Raw genomic sequence first — 16509 nt, forward strand, 5'->3', positions numbered from 1 at the left:
TAGTCAAGCCTATTTTTTATTTTTGGGAACCGAAAAATAAAAAGGCGGTATTTAAGCAAATCAACAAGCTTAAAAAGCATGGAAAAAAATCTTAAATATAAAACGACACCGAAATGTTATTTTTCGTATTTCTATTTTAGAAACCTCAATTAAGTGTAAAATAACAATGCAAACTGAATATGTAAAAAAGAAGATATCTCCTCGCCCTAATGCACGTTAATGGCGACAATGACTTCGAATGGTTGCAAAACAGTATAGACTTTCTTGTCTCAGTCAAAATCAGTCACTATAGATTCTCGTTTATAAAAGAGAAATATATTTCGCCAATCACGGCATCATCAGTCTCTAAAAAACGAATTTTTACTGAGACAAGAAAGTCTATACTGTTTTGATAGCAAGCATGTTAACGACCTTTTGTTGCTTTCTAAGGGTTACATGCAGCCAGGAAAGTGGATTTGTACCCAAGGTCCCTTGCCAAACACAACCGACGATTTCTGGACAATGGTCTGGCAGCAAAATATAAGGACTATCGTTATGTTGGCAAACGTGTACGAGAACTTCAAGGTGAGAAATAACTTACATCTGGTAAATCAATATGTGTATGTTCGTTACTGGCACCAATCGCACTTTTCAACGATAGAAGCACCAATCTCTTCTGAAGTCGTAGTTTCCAACAATAGCAGCTCCGTTACAATATTATACGCTGTGTACCATCATAACTAGGTATACCCGACACCCAATATTTCGGACAGAAAGGGTCGAGGCCCCCTGGTTGGAAAACCCTACTTTAACTTAATAATAGGGTGTATCTTTATAGAATCCAAAACCATCGACGGCAGGTTATAGCCAGTCGATCACTGCTCCGCTGACGCGTATATTAACAAGTAAAACATACAGTTAAAAACATGAGTAAAAACAGGATCAGACGTTTTGTTTAAAAGGAAATTATATTTCGCCAAGTGGCATCACCAGTTCCTGTAAGAGTACAAATAAATAAAATCAGAGCGCAGCCATCAACAAACCAATAAAAGTAAAGAATAAAATATTAAAACATGATAATAGACTAAAAACGCAATGAAAAGCACTACAGCCTCGCAGGCAACACGGCTGGGACAAATGAGTAGGCGACGCAAATAAGTGAAGGAAGGGAAAAAAAAAGTTATTTTCTTTTAAACAAAACGTCTGATCCTGTTGATAAGTTGACTTAATAAATCACCGTTTAGATCAGTGGTTCTCAACCGCTGGTCCGCGTCAACTTTCCTGCCGGTTCGCCAAATATTTAACAATTTTATATCTCAATTACAAAATGCAAGTTGTTAAAGGCTTGTCCATGAAATTTGAAACTTAGCCAGTTTTGTAATTTGCAGCATTGTGGTGTAACATAGAGTCTACTTTGAAGTGTATATTACATCACAAGACTGTAAGTTTTATGCCCAACGGTTTAAAAGTAAGTCTACATCTTTAATAAGATGAGTTAAAAACAAGTTCAATTGAACCACGTATACCACATATGTTATCAAAAAGACAGCAGCAAATTGCTCATTAAAATAAAGTTTCCATTATTTGCTTTTAAGTTGCATAGTTTTGTCGTAATTACATTTTTTAAATTTTTTTGAAATTTTACCGGTCCGTAAGCTAAAAAGGTTGAAAACCAGTGGTTTAGATAACTTATACCACAGTACTGCCTTACCATAGTTATTATTCACCAGTAGTTTAAATTGTTATTATTGTATTTTATAAATGGTCATTTAAAAAAACGAATAAAAATTTAAAAATATTCCACAGGCAAAGTGCGCCCTCTACTGGCCAACAGTCGGGGGTAGCAGGTTCGGAACAATTGAAGTCAGTCTCAGTGAGGTCATACACCGTGGCTGTTACGTCATAAGGAAGTTCAGCGTCGTTCAAACAGATACCACGTACTTGTTGGTAAGTTTACAATCTAGTTCCCAATAGTTATATTGACACAGCTAAATCCAAACATGTAAACTTTCGGCAAATTACGATTCACGAGAGTCGTAGACGTTTATTCCTTACGGAGTTTAATAAAGGAATTTATTTACAATCTCTCGGTGTGCGAACAAGTTATGTTGATATAATATCGAATTGAACCGTCGAATTTTTGCCAAACCTATGGGATTTAATTATTTAATTTAAGGCATTCCTAAAAGTAATTTATGCTGGGTTTAATTAAACACTAACATTGACGAAAAATAAAACTACTTTTTTGGCCGATCTCCAACACAAAAAAAAGAAAAAGTTATGTTTTAATGGTTTCGTCTATAACAAACAATAAAACGTTGTATCTTTATGTGCACACGGCTAATTTCAACTAAATCAACGAGGCAACAACGTGTTCGGACTGTTTTACGTAATCCAATTTCCAACCCACAAAATGCACACACAGCTGTTCTAATGTAGAGTAGGTTTTCACCACATACAATACTGATCTTTTCATCTAGCAAGCACGCAATGTGACGCAATTCCATTTCGTTGGTTGGCCTGACCACGGCGTACCTACAACTACAACTGGTTTGCTGAGGTTTGCACAAAACGTGAACAAAACTATGGAAGAAGTGGCGCAAGAAATCATCCCTAACCCTCCTACAATTGTACACTGCAGGTCAGTTGTCATAAAAGTTGCTAACAACTATAAAGCAGACGCTGCTGAGCCTCGCTTATGTAACTGTCCTGTGCATTGCACCATCCAAATATTTTAAATAAGTATTATCTCGCTACCTCCTTCCATTGTACGCTGCAGGTCAGTTGTCACAAAATTTGCTGAAAACTATAAAGCAGAGGCTGTCAAATTTTTCTCGGGCACCCTTTTGGAATTGACCTATGCCTTGTACCATTCACATAATTATATTAAAAAATTAATTAAATAATATCCCTAAACCTTCTACCATTCTACACTGCAGGTCAGTTGTCACAAAATTTGCTACAAACTCAAAGCAGAGTCTGTCAACTTTTTTCTCACGAAAAAAAATATAAAAAAATGTAATTGTCGCTTCCCACAGATATCTAATAAGTATCATACCAAAACAGCAGCCTATATTAAGCACGTCTTTAAGCCCTCTTTGGTAATAGGCCCATCGTTCCACCTTTTGTGCGTAACGTCTGCATCAACTGTACCAGATGTTTCTCACCAAACATAATTGGTCGTAAAAAGAAGCAAATACAACTCAAAAAAATACATTTGGAGTGGAAATTTTTAGATTCACATTTTGACCATAAAATATTATTAGCAAAAAATTGGTTTTGTTTAGAACAGTTCAGCAGCTTTGGACATCTATCTAGCTTCCATTTATCTACCTCAATAAATAACAAAAACATAGTATTGTTAAGTGTCAGCATTTACAGTCGAAAAGTGTTTGCGTTACAAGAAGCGTTGACACAATATTCAACTGACGCAATTTTGTGCGATTTACTTAAATTTGTTGATATTTAAAAGATTTATGAAATTGTTTCAGGATTTCTGAGCATAGAGGCAAATGTCTTTGAATTGATTTGTGCATTAAAGCATAGAGGCACACCCCTCGTTTTTTACATTGGTTTTCGCTGGCTTGCTAGTGCGCAAGGCAGGTAAACTGTAAAATCATATCGAAGTGTTATACTCGGTCTTACCGGTTTTGAATTTTGTACTGCGCATGCGCACTTGGTAGTTCTACGTGGTCACGATTCCCGAGTCCGACTCCGCCCAAATATTTACAGGCCATCACAATTGAGAGTGTCGCAGCGTTATTAGGTATTAAAAACTAACAGCTGAGTAAACTGCCCTGTTTTCTGGTCGTTTTGTATTTTCCACATGTCTTCCATTTGATTGGACAAATGCACACTTTGTTGTTCAATTGTTTTGGTTTTAATTACAGAGTTTATCATAAATAGATAAAGCAAATTTAGATTGCTGACATAGAGTTTAGTAACAATAAGTTGCTCGTAGTGCTGGAGTCGGTCGGACTGGGACCTTTGTTGGACTTGATTACTTGAAGGAACAAATGAAGCAGACAGGGTCCGTGGACTTCTTCCAAGCCGTCTACCACATGAGGCAGCAGAGAATCGACATGGTTCAAACAAACGTAAGTTTGGACAAAAAGTCAGTAGGATTACGATCATATCGGTCCAGAAATAGAAATTACCAGTAAGATAAGAAAATAAACGACTTTTCTGCAAGTGGACAGGGCTCTGTTTAATCTCAGTCTAAGTAAGCCCCGTATCCCCAACTGTATTTTTTTTATCTCGCATCTGAAAAGTCAGTACGATAAACTCGATCCAGAAATCGGAATCGCAACTAAGAATAAAAAGATCAATTACTTTTTTTGCAAGTGGACAGGGCTTGTTTAAAGCCCAGTACAAGTAAGAATTTAATGCCTACCTGGAAAATCGTCGCTCTTTTACAGGTGTATTATTTCGCTTCTTTTCGTATAGCAGTCGTTTCGTTGAGCACAAAATAGTGAGGCAAAAGTCACATAGATGGTGCACTGAATGTACCTCGGGGGTTCAACCTTTTTTCAACGCGAAGCCGCTAATAATTTTTATGGATCGCGTGGACCAGGATTGGCTTTGAGTTTTTGGGATAACGTCTTCGAGAAAAATAAAATACTTACATATGAAAAAAAGGTTTTGAAATAAATAAAAAAAGGGTGTTGAGATACCCATGAGAAAAAAAAGGTTTTGAAATACTGATAAAGTAGGGGCGTTTAGATACCCATGAGAAAAAAGGGTTTTAAAGTACTGAAAAATCAAGAATATACGATCCCTAGATCAAATTTGAACACAAACGATTTCTTTGTTTCAGTCGCAATACATTTTTCTTCACAAGCTTTTGAATGAGACGAACATTTTTGAAGACACAGATGCCAACACCGAGAAAGTAAAAGAAAAAATCAAAGAGATGGAAGGGTGAGAAAATGCTTTGTGGATTCGTTTTCGAGACTAAATACAAGATCGTCACTATTTTATTTATTTATTTATTTTGAGATATGGTAAACAAATTAACTAAAGCTGGACATGAACTAAATTTAAAAGACTACGTAAAACTTAAATAAAATGTTTTTTTTGTACTTTTCAGTACGCATATCATTTCAAAATCAAGCAAAGATATTCAAAGTCATTTTAGGATTCAAAGACTTCGTGCAAGCTCTCATTCTAGTTAAAAAAAAAGTTAATAGCATGCTCCTTTAGACTGGAAAGAAACAGGTGTTTTGCAACAAGACTCACTCCCTTTGCATCGAATCGAATTGTCATTTTGCCACATGTTCCCAAGATTAGTTTATTTCCCTATAACAACTTAACCTTGTAATGTTTAAGAGATCCAATTGACAGCAAGATTAACACAGAATTCCAAAATCTGGATCGACTATTCGACAAAGAGGAAATGTCCAGAGTGGTGATAGAAAACTCACAAGTCTCTTGTAAGTAAAATTAAAAACCGTTAGCACACCAAAGATTTTTTCAAAGCCGTACTAATCACTATTAACCACAAGAGCGTTGTGAAAAAATATCACTCATATAGATGTTTTTGCTGTTTTGAAAAAATTGAAAGGCTCAACTATAAAAATGTCCGATAATGCATCGGATCGAGGCCGTGAGTGTCGGTATCGTTGCTCGGTTGGTATTTGTGCCAAATTAGGAACTTGACAGCCAATACATCAAATACATGTTTAAACCTTATTAAGCGCATATCATCAAACACAGGGGCGCTGTAGCTTCCTTCTTTGTGATCAGTTTCAAAGATTTTGGCTCTTAAGTTGTAGCTTTTTCTCTCTCTAGTGCAGTGATTCACAAACTGTGGGCCGCGAAACTTCTTGTAATTTTGAAACAAAGTTTTACCAATAGGCATACACGCAAGCATTTTAGCTAATACTTGAACTATCAATTACAAATTAATAGTACACTTTCCGTTACAAATTAAGAATATTGAAACATTTATATAGTTTTTCTTGTGCTAAGGGCGATTTTAAAATTACCCTTTTGTTGTTCTGTTAAAAGAATGCCACAAATTAATCAACATTTCTTAGTGTGCCGCAAACTAATAAGTTTGACAACCACTGCTGTTATAGGATTTTATAAATTCGACAATATATGATTTCTTCCTGTGTTGCAAAAATACAAAATATAACCCGGAAGCTTATTAAATATTGTTTTCCAGACAAGTCAACACTTACAACTATTCCAGAAATGGGGGCCTGGGAGGGATACAACGCTTACTCTGTTCAGGTAAGTTGCTGAACGATATAATCAGGGAAACATAATTTAATAAAAGATACACAACCATATGCGTTTAATAACTGTGATCTGGTCCTTCTGAAGCTGCTTTTTGACAAACGATTACGGCTTACGTATCATTAGTACACCGAAAAGCCATTACCGACTCACCGAATCTGTCGATCAATGATGCAAGCAGAACAGGCCAGAAAAACAACTAGCCTGTGATGAGGTTCGAACTCACAACCTCCGGTCAAGCCGGGACCGTAGGTCGACCAACCGAGCTACATATAATTAATTATTTGAATGTCGGTTGATAGCCGTATTTGTCTTATTCAAAAACTGAAAACAAGTGGCACTATTGACAAATTGTATTTTTAAGTTGGCGAGCTTTCGCACAATCGTGCTTGATCTCTGACCAGTCTGAGACCTGACGAAGCACGGTTGTTCGAAAGCCCATAGTTATTTTGAAATTCTCATAGTTTCCTTCTTCTAATATTTTTTAGCGGTCAAAAAAGCCAAACCTTAAAAAAAAGCTACAATTATCATCGCATCAATACGCAACATGTTCATTACACGTGTTTCTGTAAAATTTAAAAGAGCCAGGTTATTGACTAAATTTTGTTTTTATTCTCAAATATAACATTTTGTTTTTAGTCGTACAACAACGGGGAAAAGATTATAATAGCAGGAGAACCTACAATTGAAACGGCTGAGGAATTCTGGAGACTAGCTTTGGAAACCAACACCAAAGTGGTTGTAGCGCTGGACCAACCAGAGGTAATACACAAAAGTTGCCATTTGCCAATAGTCGTCGGGTTGTAGCAGAAATATGAATAATTAAAAATAAACTTCTAACAAATCTTGACTTTATGGATCTCAATTAAAACTCGAAATGGTCGGTTACATGATATTGCAATTAAACTACAAGTACTAAAGGTTTTCCCGTTTTTGTTAAAACAAATTGTGCTTGAGTAAAGTAAAGACAAAAAAGTTCCAAAACTAAACACGTTGGTTTACGCGAGTATATTGTAACATATTTTGTCGTTCAAATTAAGTTTTTAGTTCAAAAATTAAGTTTTTAGGCAACGTTTTTTGTCGTAACTGCAGTATTCTGTGTTTTAAATAAAGTTGTTTAACTTCGTTGTTTGCTTCACTGGTACTTTTTTTAATTCTACGCGGGCACTTTTGTTTGTATTGTTAGGAAAGTAACACCAAATAAATCTCATATAGTAACATAAAAAATATTTTCGCAAAATATAGAATAACTAACATAAAAGCTGACAATGAAAGAATTAAAGCCAAAAATATACTGTTTATTTATGTGATTCCCATTTTTTATGAATTATTATTCATTTCTTGGATGAATTTTAGTTGTTCTTAACGCAGAATTCTAGCTTCTGGCCGGAGAAGTTAGAAAACGAAGTGCAACAAGAGAGCATAATCGTCACTATGACCGAACAAAGGGAAGACAATTGTGCTGAATTTGAAGCAAAACTACCAGAAGGGGAAGGACAGGTATTTCTTTTTCAACCTAGTAAAGTCTTTTGTCACATAATATGTATGCCAGTTATACATAGTGTTACGTAGGCAACATGTGTTAACGCCTCATAACTCTCACCAAACAATACTTCAGTTTTGGAGCATAATAGTTGGAGGTTGTAGTAAGACGTAATAAGAATATCAAAGCCCATGCAGAAGTAGGTATCATCTTGAACGTTTCGAATAAGTCTTTATTCATTTTCAACATCAATACTTAAGTTGTTACTTTCATAAATTAAATTTAAGAAATCATAAGTAAGCGAATTGTGGCCGAATGGGTAATAGAATTGCTTTAACTCACGGGATCTATTTCTTGTTATGAAACCAGTTTGTAAGTTACGCAAATGTGCCAAGAGCGACGTGAGAGTCGTAAGCGTTTGGAAAAAGCAAGTGTAATGCTTTTTTTGCAACTTAAGATAAAATAACGGGCTAACATATTTGTCTTAATTTGGTATATAGTTTTGTTAATTGGTCCTTGTAGTTTAACAGTTTGTATCAAACATGAACCGGCGTACTAAGAAGAATCGGTTATCGACCAAAATATGTTTCATATATTTTTATTAAAAATGCTTTTCCGGCAAAACATTTATTAAAATCCTCGAATCGTTTTGTCGCTAGTTTTGGCAATTGTGTGTTCGGATGTGTCAATCTATTGCGTAATGAATATTTGTCACGCCAAAGTTAGCCCGGCCAAAACTGGTCCGGTCGGATCGATTTTGGCGTTGGACCAGCCGCAAAAACTGGTCTGGCTATGGTTAGGGTTGTGCCGGTCCAGTTTTGGCCTAACCCTACTGATCCGGTCGGATCAATTTTGGCGTTGGAACAGCCGCTAAAACAGGTCTGGCTAGGGTTAGGGTTGTGCCGGTCCAGTTTTGGCCTAGCCTGCTGACCTATTTTAGCGGCTGTTTCAATGCCAAAATTGATCCGACCGGATCAGTTTTGGCCCCGGACCAAATTTCGCATTACACATTAACTGTATAGGCCATCGAAATGTCGGCGGTTTTAATTAAAGTTTTTCCAGAAATTTCACATTTTCCAATGCTACGTTTTTAAACGAACACAAATCCAAACCTCGTGGTTTATCGGCTTCGACCTTGGTTTCAGGTCAAGGTCATTCGTACTGAGTTCATGTCCTGGAGCGATGAAGTCACACCTACACGTCACAATGAGCTTCTCGAGTTTTTCGATCTGATGGACGCGCTGAAGAAGAAAGGGGGAGCGGGGGCCAAGTTGCTTTACTGCAGGTAAATAAAGAAATAATAAAACTGGAATAGCATTGACTCGATTTCAGTAACTTTGTCGCTCGACAAAAAAACACATAGAACTATAAGGTGTCTTTTTTTTAAGTTTAAGTTGTTAAAACCTTCACAGCATAATTCGTAAAACGTTTTCTTAAATAAAATAAACGAATTATTTGTCTAATTGATATCATAAACTAGTGGTTCCCAACTTTTATGGCTTGCGGCACCCCTCAGAAATAATAAATAGATTGACGCGACCCTACAAGATTTTCCGTGGGTAATTCACTAGAATGTGTCAATAAACGGAACTGGAACAACACACATCAACTATACACAACATAGGAAGGAATAATTGGATTTATTCCACTCTTATCTTAAACCAAAAGTTGTAAGGGTTGAACAAAACTCAGATTCTTAAAGATTCTACAATATCTATCGGCACTCTTGAGAATAAGAAATGGCACCCCGGTTGAGAACCACTATAATCATAAACCATAAAAACTTTATTTTGCATCATTTTAGAGGCGGCTTCTCAAAGGCTGTGTTCATGTGTGCTGTGTGGAACCTGATTGAACGATACAAAACTGAGAATATGATCGACGTTTTCCGCACAGTGAAGGACATCGGGGATGCGATGCCTGAACTTGGCCTATCACTTGTAAGTTTGATAACTGTTTGTATGTTTGCTACCAAAGCATAGGCGATAGGCCCTAACAGTAAAAATAAAAAAAACGAAATAGAAATTCCAATGTTACACATTTTTTTTTAAATTGAGCTATTTACCTCAATTTTTTCACATAAAATAATTTGCTTGCTTTATGTTTGGGTTTACGTTATTTTTTACTTGAGTTATTTCTCATATTTGCACAAGTTATTTTTTTGCACAACAAATGACTTTACTGGAACTGATGTTATTTCATAAATGACTTACAACACTGACAAATACTCACACAGCAGTAAAAAATAGAACCATTAGAAAACAATGAAACGCAAACAGCGTACAGAGTTCCGGCAATTGATACAACATTATTAAAAAAAGAGAGAAAAGATAAAATACTCGATAAACAAGGACTTGGCGGTATGCTTTTATTTTAACTGTTGTTTGACAAGTGTTTCGAATTTCATTTTTGACCATAATAGATTTCAAAGGTGAGAACAGTTTGCTTTGTATTGCTGAAAATTTTAACCTACTTGTGGATAAAGTAAAGATACTGATGTTCTACAATTGGCGATATTGAAAACTTACAATATTGGATTTTGCGAATTAATAATTATCGGACAAATTAAGGCGCCAAAAATCGTTATCGTTTTTCTAGGAGCAATACAAGAACTGCTACCACGTGATAATGAGCTGCGTTGAAGCTACTTGTACTTAAGCTAGGTTCTTAGTTGCATATTTCAGCACTACGTCGAACAATAACCTTAGGTTTTCCAAGGTCACTTATTTTAGACGTCCGATTATGACGTAAATTTGTGACGTCAGTTTTTTATTTTTCATGGCTTACAGGAAAAAAAATGTTATCCAACAAAAAAACAAAAGTGTTCCAACTTTACGTCTGGATATAGCACTATTGCCGATATTAAAACTTGTAATTATTAAACAAACTAAGGCGCCAAAAATCGTTATCGTCTTTCTAGGAGCAATACAAGGGCTGCTACCACGTGATAATGAGCTACGTCGAAGCTCGGGCTGCTTACGTCAACAACAGTTATTTGGGAGGAGCGATAGAGGAAGCTAATGAAGATGATGGGGAGTTTTCTTACGAGGAGGAAGACATGAGTTTGTTCGCTGGGGAAAGCACAGAAGAGGAATTGGATTTGAATCAGATGGTTGAGGAAGATATGAAACTAAGTAAAGACATTGAAGCACAAGTGTAGATCAAACACACTTTCTTACACCAGCAAACGGAATTTTGTATTTAAACTTGGTATCTTTGGAATCAACACTTTACACGTGGCCATGCCCTCACATTAACTGTATTTTAGCCTATAATTTAAAATTAAATTTAATTTCGAACGAAATCTAAGTTATGTTTCATTGTTCTTAAACCAACTTAATGCATTTTGTATGTTAACTTGCAAACACATTAGAGCATTTTTAAACCCACAGACCTTAACGTAGCCATGTCGAACCCGAGCTGTATTTTAGCCAATTTAAATATTATATAGGTTGATTCAAAAAATCTGACTTGTGCTTACACCAACCAAACTTACATTATTATAATATTTTGAATCCGCAGCCTTCCATGTAGCCATACCGCCACCCACACTGTTTTTCCTATTTAAACATAAATGTTAAACATTTATTATACGTAAATGTAAAAAATCGCGCTTAACGCGAATCTTTATATTTTTAGTTTTTAGACGTTATGTTTTTAGTTTTAGATTTAGTATTTTAACTTAAAAACCAAGAATCTTTTCAATCAACGGCCCTTTATTAGCCAAAGCCGCCAACCTAACCGTATTTTTAGCCTATTTAATTTTAAACTAAAGCTAAACGTAAATGCAAAAAAAACGCACTTGACGGGAATCTAAGCTATGTTTCTAGCATTTGATTGTTCTTAAAGCCAACTGACTGCATTTTGTTTGTAAAAAGAGCATTTTTAAATCCAAAGCCTTGGCCTTATTCAAAAACTTTACATGAAATATGAACATGTGTTATTTTTGTATTTAGAATTTAAACTTGTAGTATTGGATGGAGGAGCCTTGGGGCCATATAGTTATTCAACCCCTTTATAACCTTCCCGAAATTGACCTACGTGTATCTCTGGCGTTCAAACCCGTGTTTATAACCATTTTTTAGCATTTTTTATTTAAAGTTCTAAGTAAAAATGTTTACAAAATTTAGGAAAATTGAGCAAGTAACAAGAAGACATGGCTTATGATAATTAAAATGGGAACTTTTTAGCGTTAGAGTTTTATGTTTTTTGTTATTTTCTAAAAGTCAAATGAAATGAATTTGGTCACCTAAGCTTCGCAGTTCTACTTACGCTTAGTATTTGTGTCGCTGCGAATAAGTTTAAGAAACACTGGTCAAAAGCGCTGTTTTTGTATTGTCCAGGTGGTGAGTTCGACACTCACCGCAGTTAATTTTTTCAGCACTTAATGCACACTTGCACTTAAATCCTTAACGGCTAACCGACTTTTTCATTTTCTGGAGTCTAAACGGTATGCTATCATCTGCATGTATCGTTGTGCAAATTTCAGATGAACTGTTCAGTTTTGATGTAAATATTTTAATAACTGTTTTGTATATGTATATGTATATATATAATATGTATGTACCGTTTTATTTTTACTTATATTTCTTGTTTTTTTCGCAAACTTTCTTGTTCAAAGCTTTAGAAACTAAAAGAGTTAACACTTAATGTTATTTCGTTTTTTGTTTACGGTTTGTTCAACATGTTGTTTTTGTTTAAGAGTGTAAATATGATTGCATAATGAAGATATATAATAAATGTAAAATGGGTGACACTGTTAAAATCAAATTGCATTTTTAAGTAGTTTTCAGATAAGAATTTAAATAAAGAGTTACTGATAAAGTATTACCGACCATTTAGTTCAGATATGTAGAAGGAAATCAGACTTCAACTCAATTTTAGGAGCACCAGAACAAAGAAAACACACATTGAATATAAAATCAAAGAACCCCCAAATGCATTATATTCCCCCCCACCATTTTAAACCTAAGATTGTCTGAATACTGAACGTTGAGACATTTCGTAACAACTGTCGACCTCGTGCAAAACAAAATTGTTCCGTCGCCAGTTAAAGAGATTTACGGTAGTTAAAATGGCAATTACAGGGCGCCAAACTCGCTCAAGCGGAAAGAACGACAAACGTAGTTGGAATGACCGGGTGTAGAACCGAACGGTGATTCCCCTTGAGGTAGTTCCAGCAGGAAATAATTTGTCTCAGCAATTTACCCGTTGGGGCTGTAAAATCATATATTAGACGTAAAATGCTACATACTTCTGAAAGGTCTTTAATTTTTATTCTACGTCTAACTACAGCCTAAAAATGACATATTGTCTTTTAATGTTATAATTGTCTTTTTTGACTTGTTTTCCATCACCCTGCCATTAAACTCTACTGCGGCCACCAACATTGTTGCGACATAGCGTGAATTCTTTGTGATGAAATCAGCTTTGTTTTACTTTAAATTACGAAATTTGCAGCTGCGTAAAACGTGAAACGGTGTTAAAAGTTGTCTTTAGTATGTAAAACTTGCATTTACTCATACTTTCCATGTTTGTTGTGTTGCACTAGGTTGGGTGGCGCACATACTGTGGGATGCTTATTGCAATAGCCAATATGCGACTTATAAACTTAACAGATATACGGGATTATACATTAACTAAACTAACAATAAAAAATACATATATTAACTATATATATTAGTACAGGGGTTCTTAAACTTTTTTTTACCGCGGACCCCTAAATTCTCTTTTTGCCTCGCGTGGACCACGGAAGGCAAAAAAATCAAAATGACGTCAAAAATTGACGTCATAGTACAAATAGACTTCTTAATCAGTTGATTTCGGTCCAAAAATGTGAACGTGAAATAGAGTCTAAATACATTCAGTGCAAAACCGTTTTATTTTTAATCAAACTGTTTTCTTTAAAAAATTGGTTACTTCCTAAATATATTTACACTAATATTTAAATTTGACATTCATGAACCCCCTAAAACTAGTTCACGGACCCCAAGGGGTCCACGGACCCCAGTTTAAGAACCCCTGTATTAGGTATATTAACTGTACTGCTACATTAACTTTAGTTAATACGACAACTGACTGTCATTCTAACTTATAAGCAGGGATTAAAATTGTGCGATTGTCTTACTGGAACGCTGGGCGTCATAATAAAAGGTATAATTAAAAACAGGTAACTTTCGTAAACCTCAGTTTATCGTTCATTGTAGTACACAAATATGCAACTGAATTCTTAGTTTAAATACATTCAAGAAGATGGCGGGATGGCCGGAGAAAAAACTGTTGCACGTCCCAAATATGGAATCGCGTGGCAATGGTATGTCGTCATCTTTACGCTGTCTAAGCCCGCAAGGTTATTCCCCTAGTGGTAGGACCTGGGGGATTCTAGGGTGTTGCAACATTTTTGTCCTTAAATTCGCGCTGTGCAGCCGTGGACTAACATTTGTGACAAAGTACCTTAAAAGTCGGTTTCAAGTTTTTGCAAACAGTCTCGGAACGAGATCAGCAGAGTGAGTTTTAAAAATGTGAGTGGTATTTTTGTATGTTCGCAATTAATTGGCATGTTAAACAATATAGCTTTCCTTAGTTAGCGTTTGTAATTTTCCGACACCAGAGACTGTACGTTTAGGGAAAATGGAACTGTTGTATTATGTTTTGATAATATATATCAGAAAGAAGCAATGTTTATAAAATATTATATTACGGAATAACAAACAGTTATCCGACAGCGCTTAACTTGACTTAACTGCACTTAAGTCACTGATTCCAAATGACAGTTGAAATAAAGTGTTTTTATTTAACATCATGGTAAACTTTTTTTATCTTATGCTTCGCACCTAAAACAATTTGATTGATGTAGCTTGCGTTTTTGTTATTTTTACTTGAGTTCTAGCTTCATTTTACCAGTTTTAATAGTTTGAATAGTTTAACGATTTATTTTTAAGACAAGGACATGCTATAAGTATGACTTGATTGAGAATTGACTTGGGCAAACGATGACTTGGAATAAGACTTGTTATTTTACGAATGACTAGACTTGAACTTAAGTAATTTTACGAATAACTTGACTTGGACTCTGTCAAAACTCAGCTTTCAGTTTTTTTTCTTAAGATTAGAAATTACAACTCTTTTTTCGCAAACAAACAAATATTTAAAAATAGTTTTGAGAAACTTTTTAAAGTCAAAGCTTCTAATACAAATCACTATTTGTTACTAAAATTAAGTTATTAGGCGGATATTGACAGTCTAATTAAAAAGTAATGGAAAATGACATTAATAACACTGACAAAATAGGCCATACCTTTTTTTTACTGATTTTTCTTTTTAAGCAAAAGGAAACATAAAGATGAACCCTTTGATCCGAACGTTCGTCGTCTTCATTATGTTCTTGGCACTCACAAGCTTGTTCATTCAAACAGCAGTCGAGGCCGACTGCAAGACTTGTAGTAGTTGTCACTGCAAGGGAAAGTAGACTGTGACGTCATAATTATGTATCGCGCACGTTTGTGACGTCATGTCGCGCTTGAAGCAATAAATTTATGAAAAATCTGTGGAATTGTGGTGCATGGTTGAATGACGAAACTAAATTATGAAATCACTTGTTGAAAATACTTGCTGGAACAGAGTAGATTTATTTCATTATTTTCTCCAAATTAGATTAGAATTAGAATTATATGATTTTAGTTTTCTTAAATTAAAATCAGAATAGAATTAAAATTGGATCATTGTTGTTTTCTTAATTTCTTGAAAACCAAGGTTAAATAGTATTAAGAATCAATTTAGTTTAAATTGGATTTAATTCTCATGAGAATCTGAATGGCAAACATTACGGTGTTAGTCGTTATATGTTTTAGCATGGCCTGTGATTTTCAGACTGCGTGCAATTCACATAGGAGTCGTTCTGACCAAAAAGTATCAATTGTATATGGCAAAGCAGCCCTAACGCATTGCACAGACAACCAGTAAAAGATTAATACTGTGACACAAATCCCCCATAGTTGGGTACCTATAAGGTTTATAAATGTTAATGTCAAAGGTACAATAAGATGTGAACGAGCTACGAACCAACCTGATTTAACATGCTGATTTTGCAAAGCACTTATATACAAAACAATAAAAAATATAAAATTAAGTTATTTACGTACGGTAAAACGACCAGATCGCAAAATGCTTTTTAATTAGGATTTTAAATCGTCACTTATAACTCTTTTCGTAGCCGCCAACAGCAAAATTCGCAACAAATAGATCAATATTTGCGCTCGAGTCGGCCAGCAACACCAAATTTCCTATCGAAAATTATTTCGAGAATCCAAAAACAACCAAACATCCCGAAAATTAGCCTAGACCATCATTAAACTCAAGTAACAATTCTACTTTCTTTGCGTGATAGCCGTACATTTATTGCACTTAATTTTAAAAGTTGGTGTGGCATAGAATTTTTAAATTGGCTCGGCTTTGAAAAAAATTGGTTTAAAGAAAAACCTACAAAAAAGGAATTTGTTTAAAGATCTACTATATTTTGAAGCACTTTACTTTTATGTCCGTTTCATTGTTTGCGGTCTTAAAGCGCCTTTACTATAAACAGGAAAGCGTGAGCTGATGAAAGTGGACCAATCTGAATTTAGTCTAAGAGATTAGCATTGAGGAACCACACTCAAATTGGTCTAACGGAAATATGTAGAATAAAGCCGTCGGCCCATCCTGTTTTGCGATTTGGCTGCATCTCTACAACGACATCTGAAATAATTTTTGGCTTCTAATTTCTGCTTTTAATGAAAAAAATTAAACAAAAACAGCAAAATCATTTG

The 16509-nt window shown here is 35.1% G+C and overlaps 1 protein-coding gene and 1 long non-coding RNA gene across 2 annotated transcripts in view; both read left to right on the top strand.

Moving 5' to 3' along the window:
* The window catches only part of LOC146162779 (uncharacterized), a 42890-nt gene extending 30667 nt beyond the window's left edge, over positions 1-12223 (top strand). The window contains exons 32-43 of the mRNA XM_083384122.1: positions 430-564; positions 1786-1926; positions 2460-2620; positions 3941-4076; positions 4796-4899; positions 5308-5411; positions 6149-6216; positions 6862-6984; positions 7594-7722; positions 8851-8990; positions 9510-9645; positions 10626-12223. Coding sequence (XP_083240248.1) covers positions 430-564; positions 1786-1926; positions 2460-2620; positions 3941-4076; positions 4796-4899; positions 5308-5411; positions 6149-6216; positions 6862-6984; positions 7594-7722; positions 8851-8990; positions 9510-9645; positions 10626-10865 — 1617 coding nt within the window. The 3' untranslated portion in view covers positions 10866-12223. The remainder of the gene's footprint in view (positions 1-429; positions 565-1785; positions 1927-2459; positions 2621-3940; positions 4077-4795; positions 4900-5307; positions 5412-6148; positions 6217-6861; positions 6985-7593; positions 7723-8850; positions 8991-9509; positions 9646-10625) is intronic.
* Positions 12224-14150: 1927 nt separating this feature from the next.
* LOC146162780 (uncharacterized) lies at positions 14151-15250 on the top strand. Its single transcript, XR_014494702.1, has 2 exons — positions 14151-14226; positions 15031-15250. It is a non-coding gene; the product is annotated as an uncharacterized LOC146162780 (long non-coding RNA).
* Positions 15251-16509: the final 1259 nt, after the last annotated feature.

This window comes from Ascidiella aspersa, chromosome 3 (genome assembly GCF_963924565.1).
Source record: "Ascidiella aspersa chromosome 3, kaAscAspe10.2, whole genome shotgun sequence".
NCBI lineage: Eukaryota > Metazoa > Chordata > Ascidiacea > Phlebobranchia > Ascidiidae > Ascidiella > Ascidiella aspersa.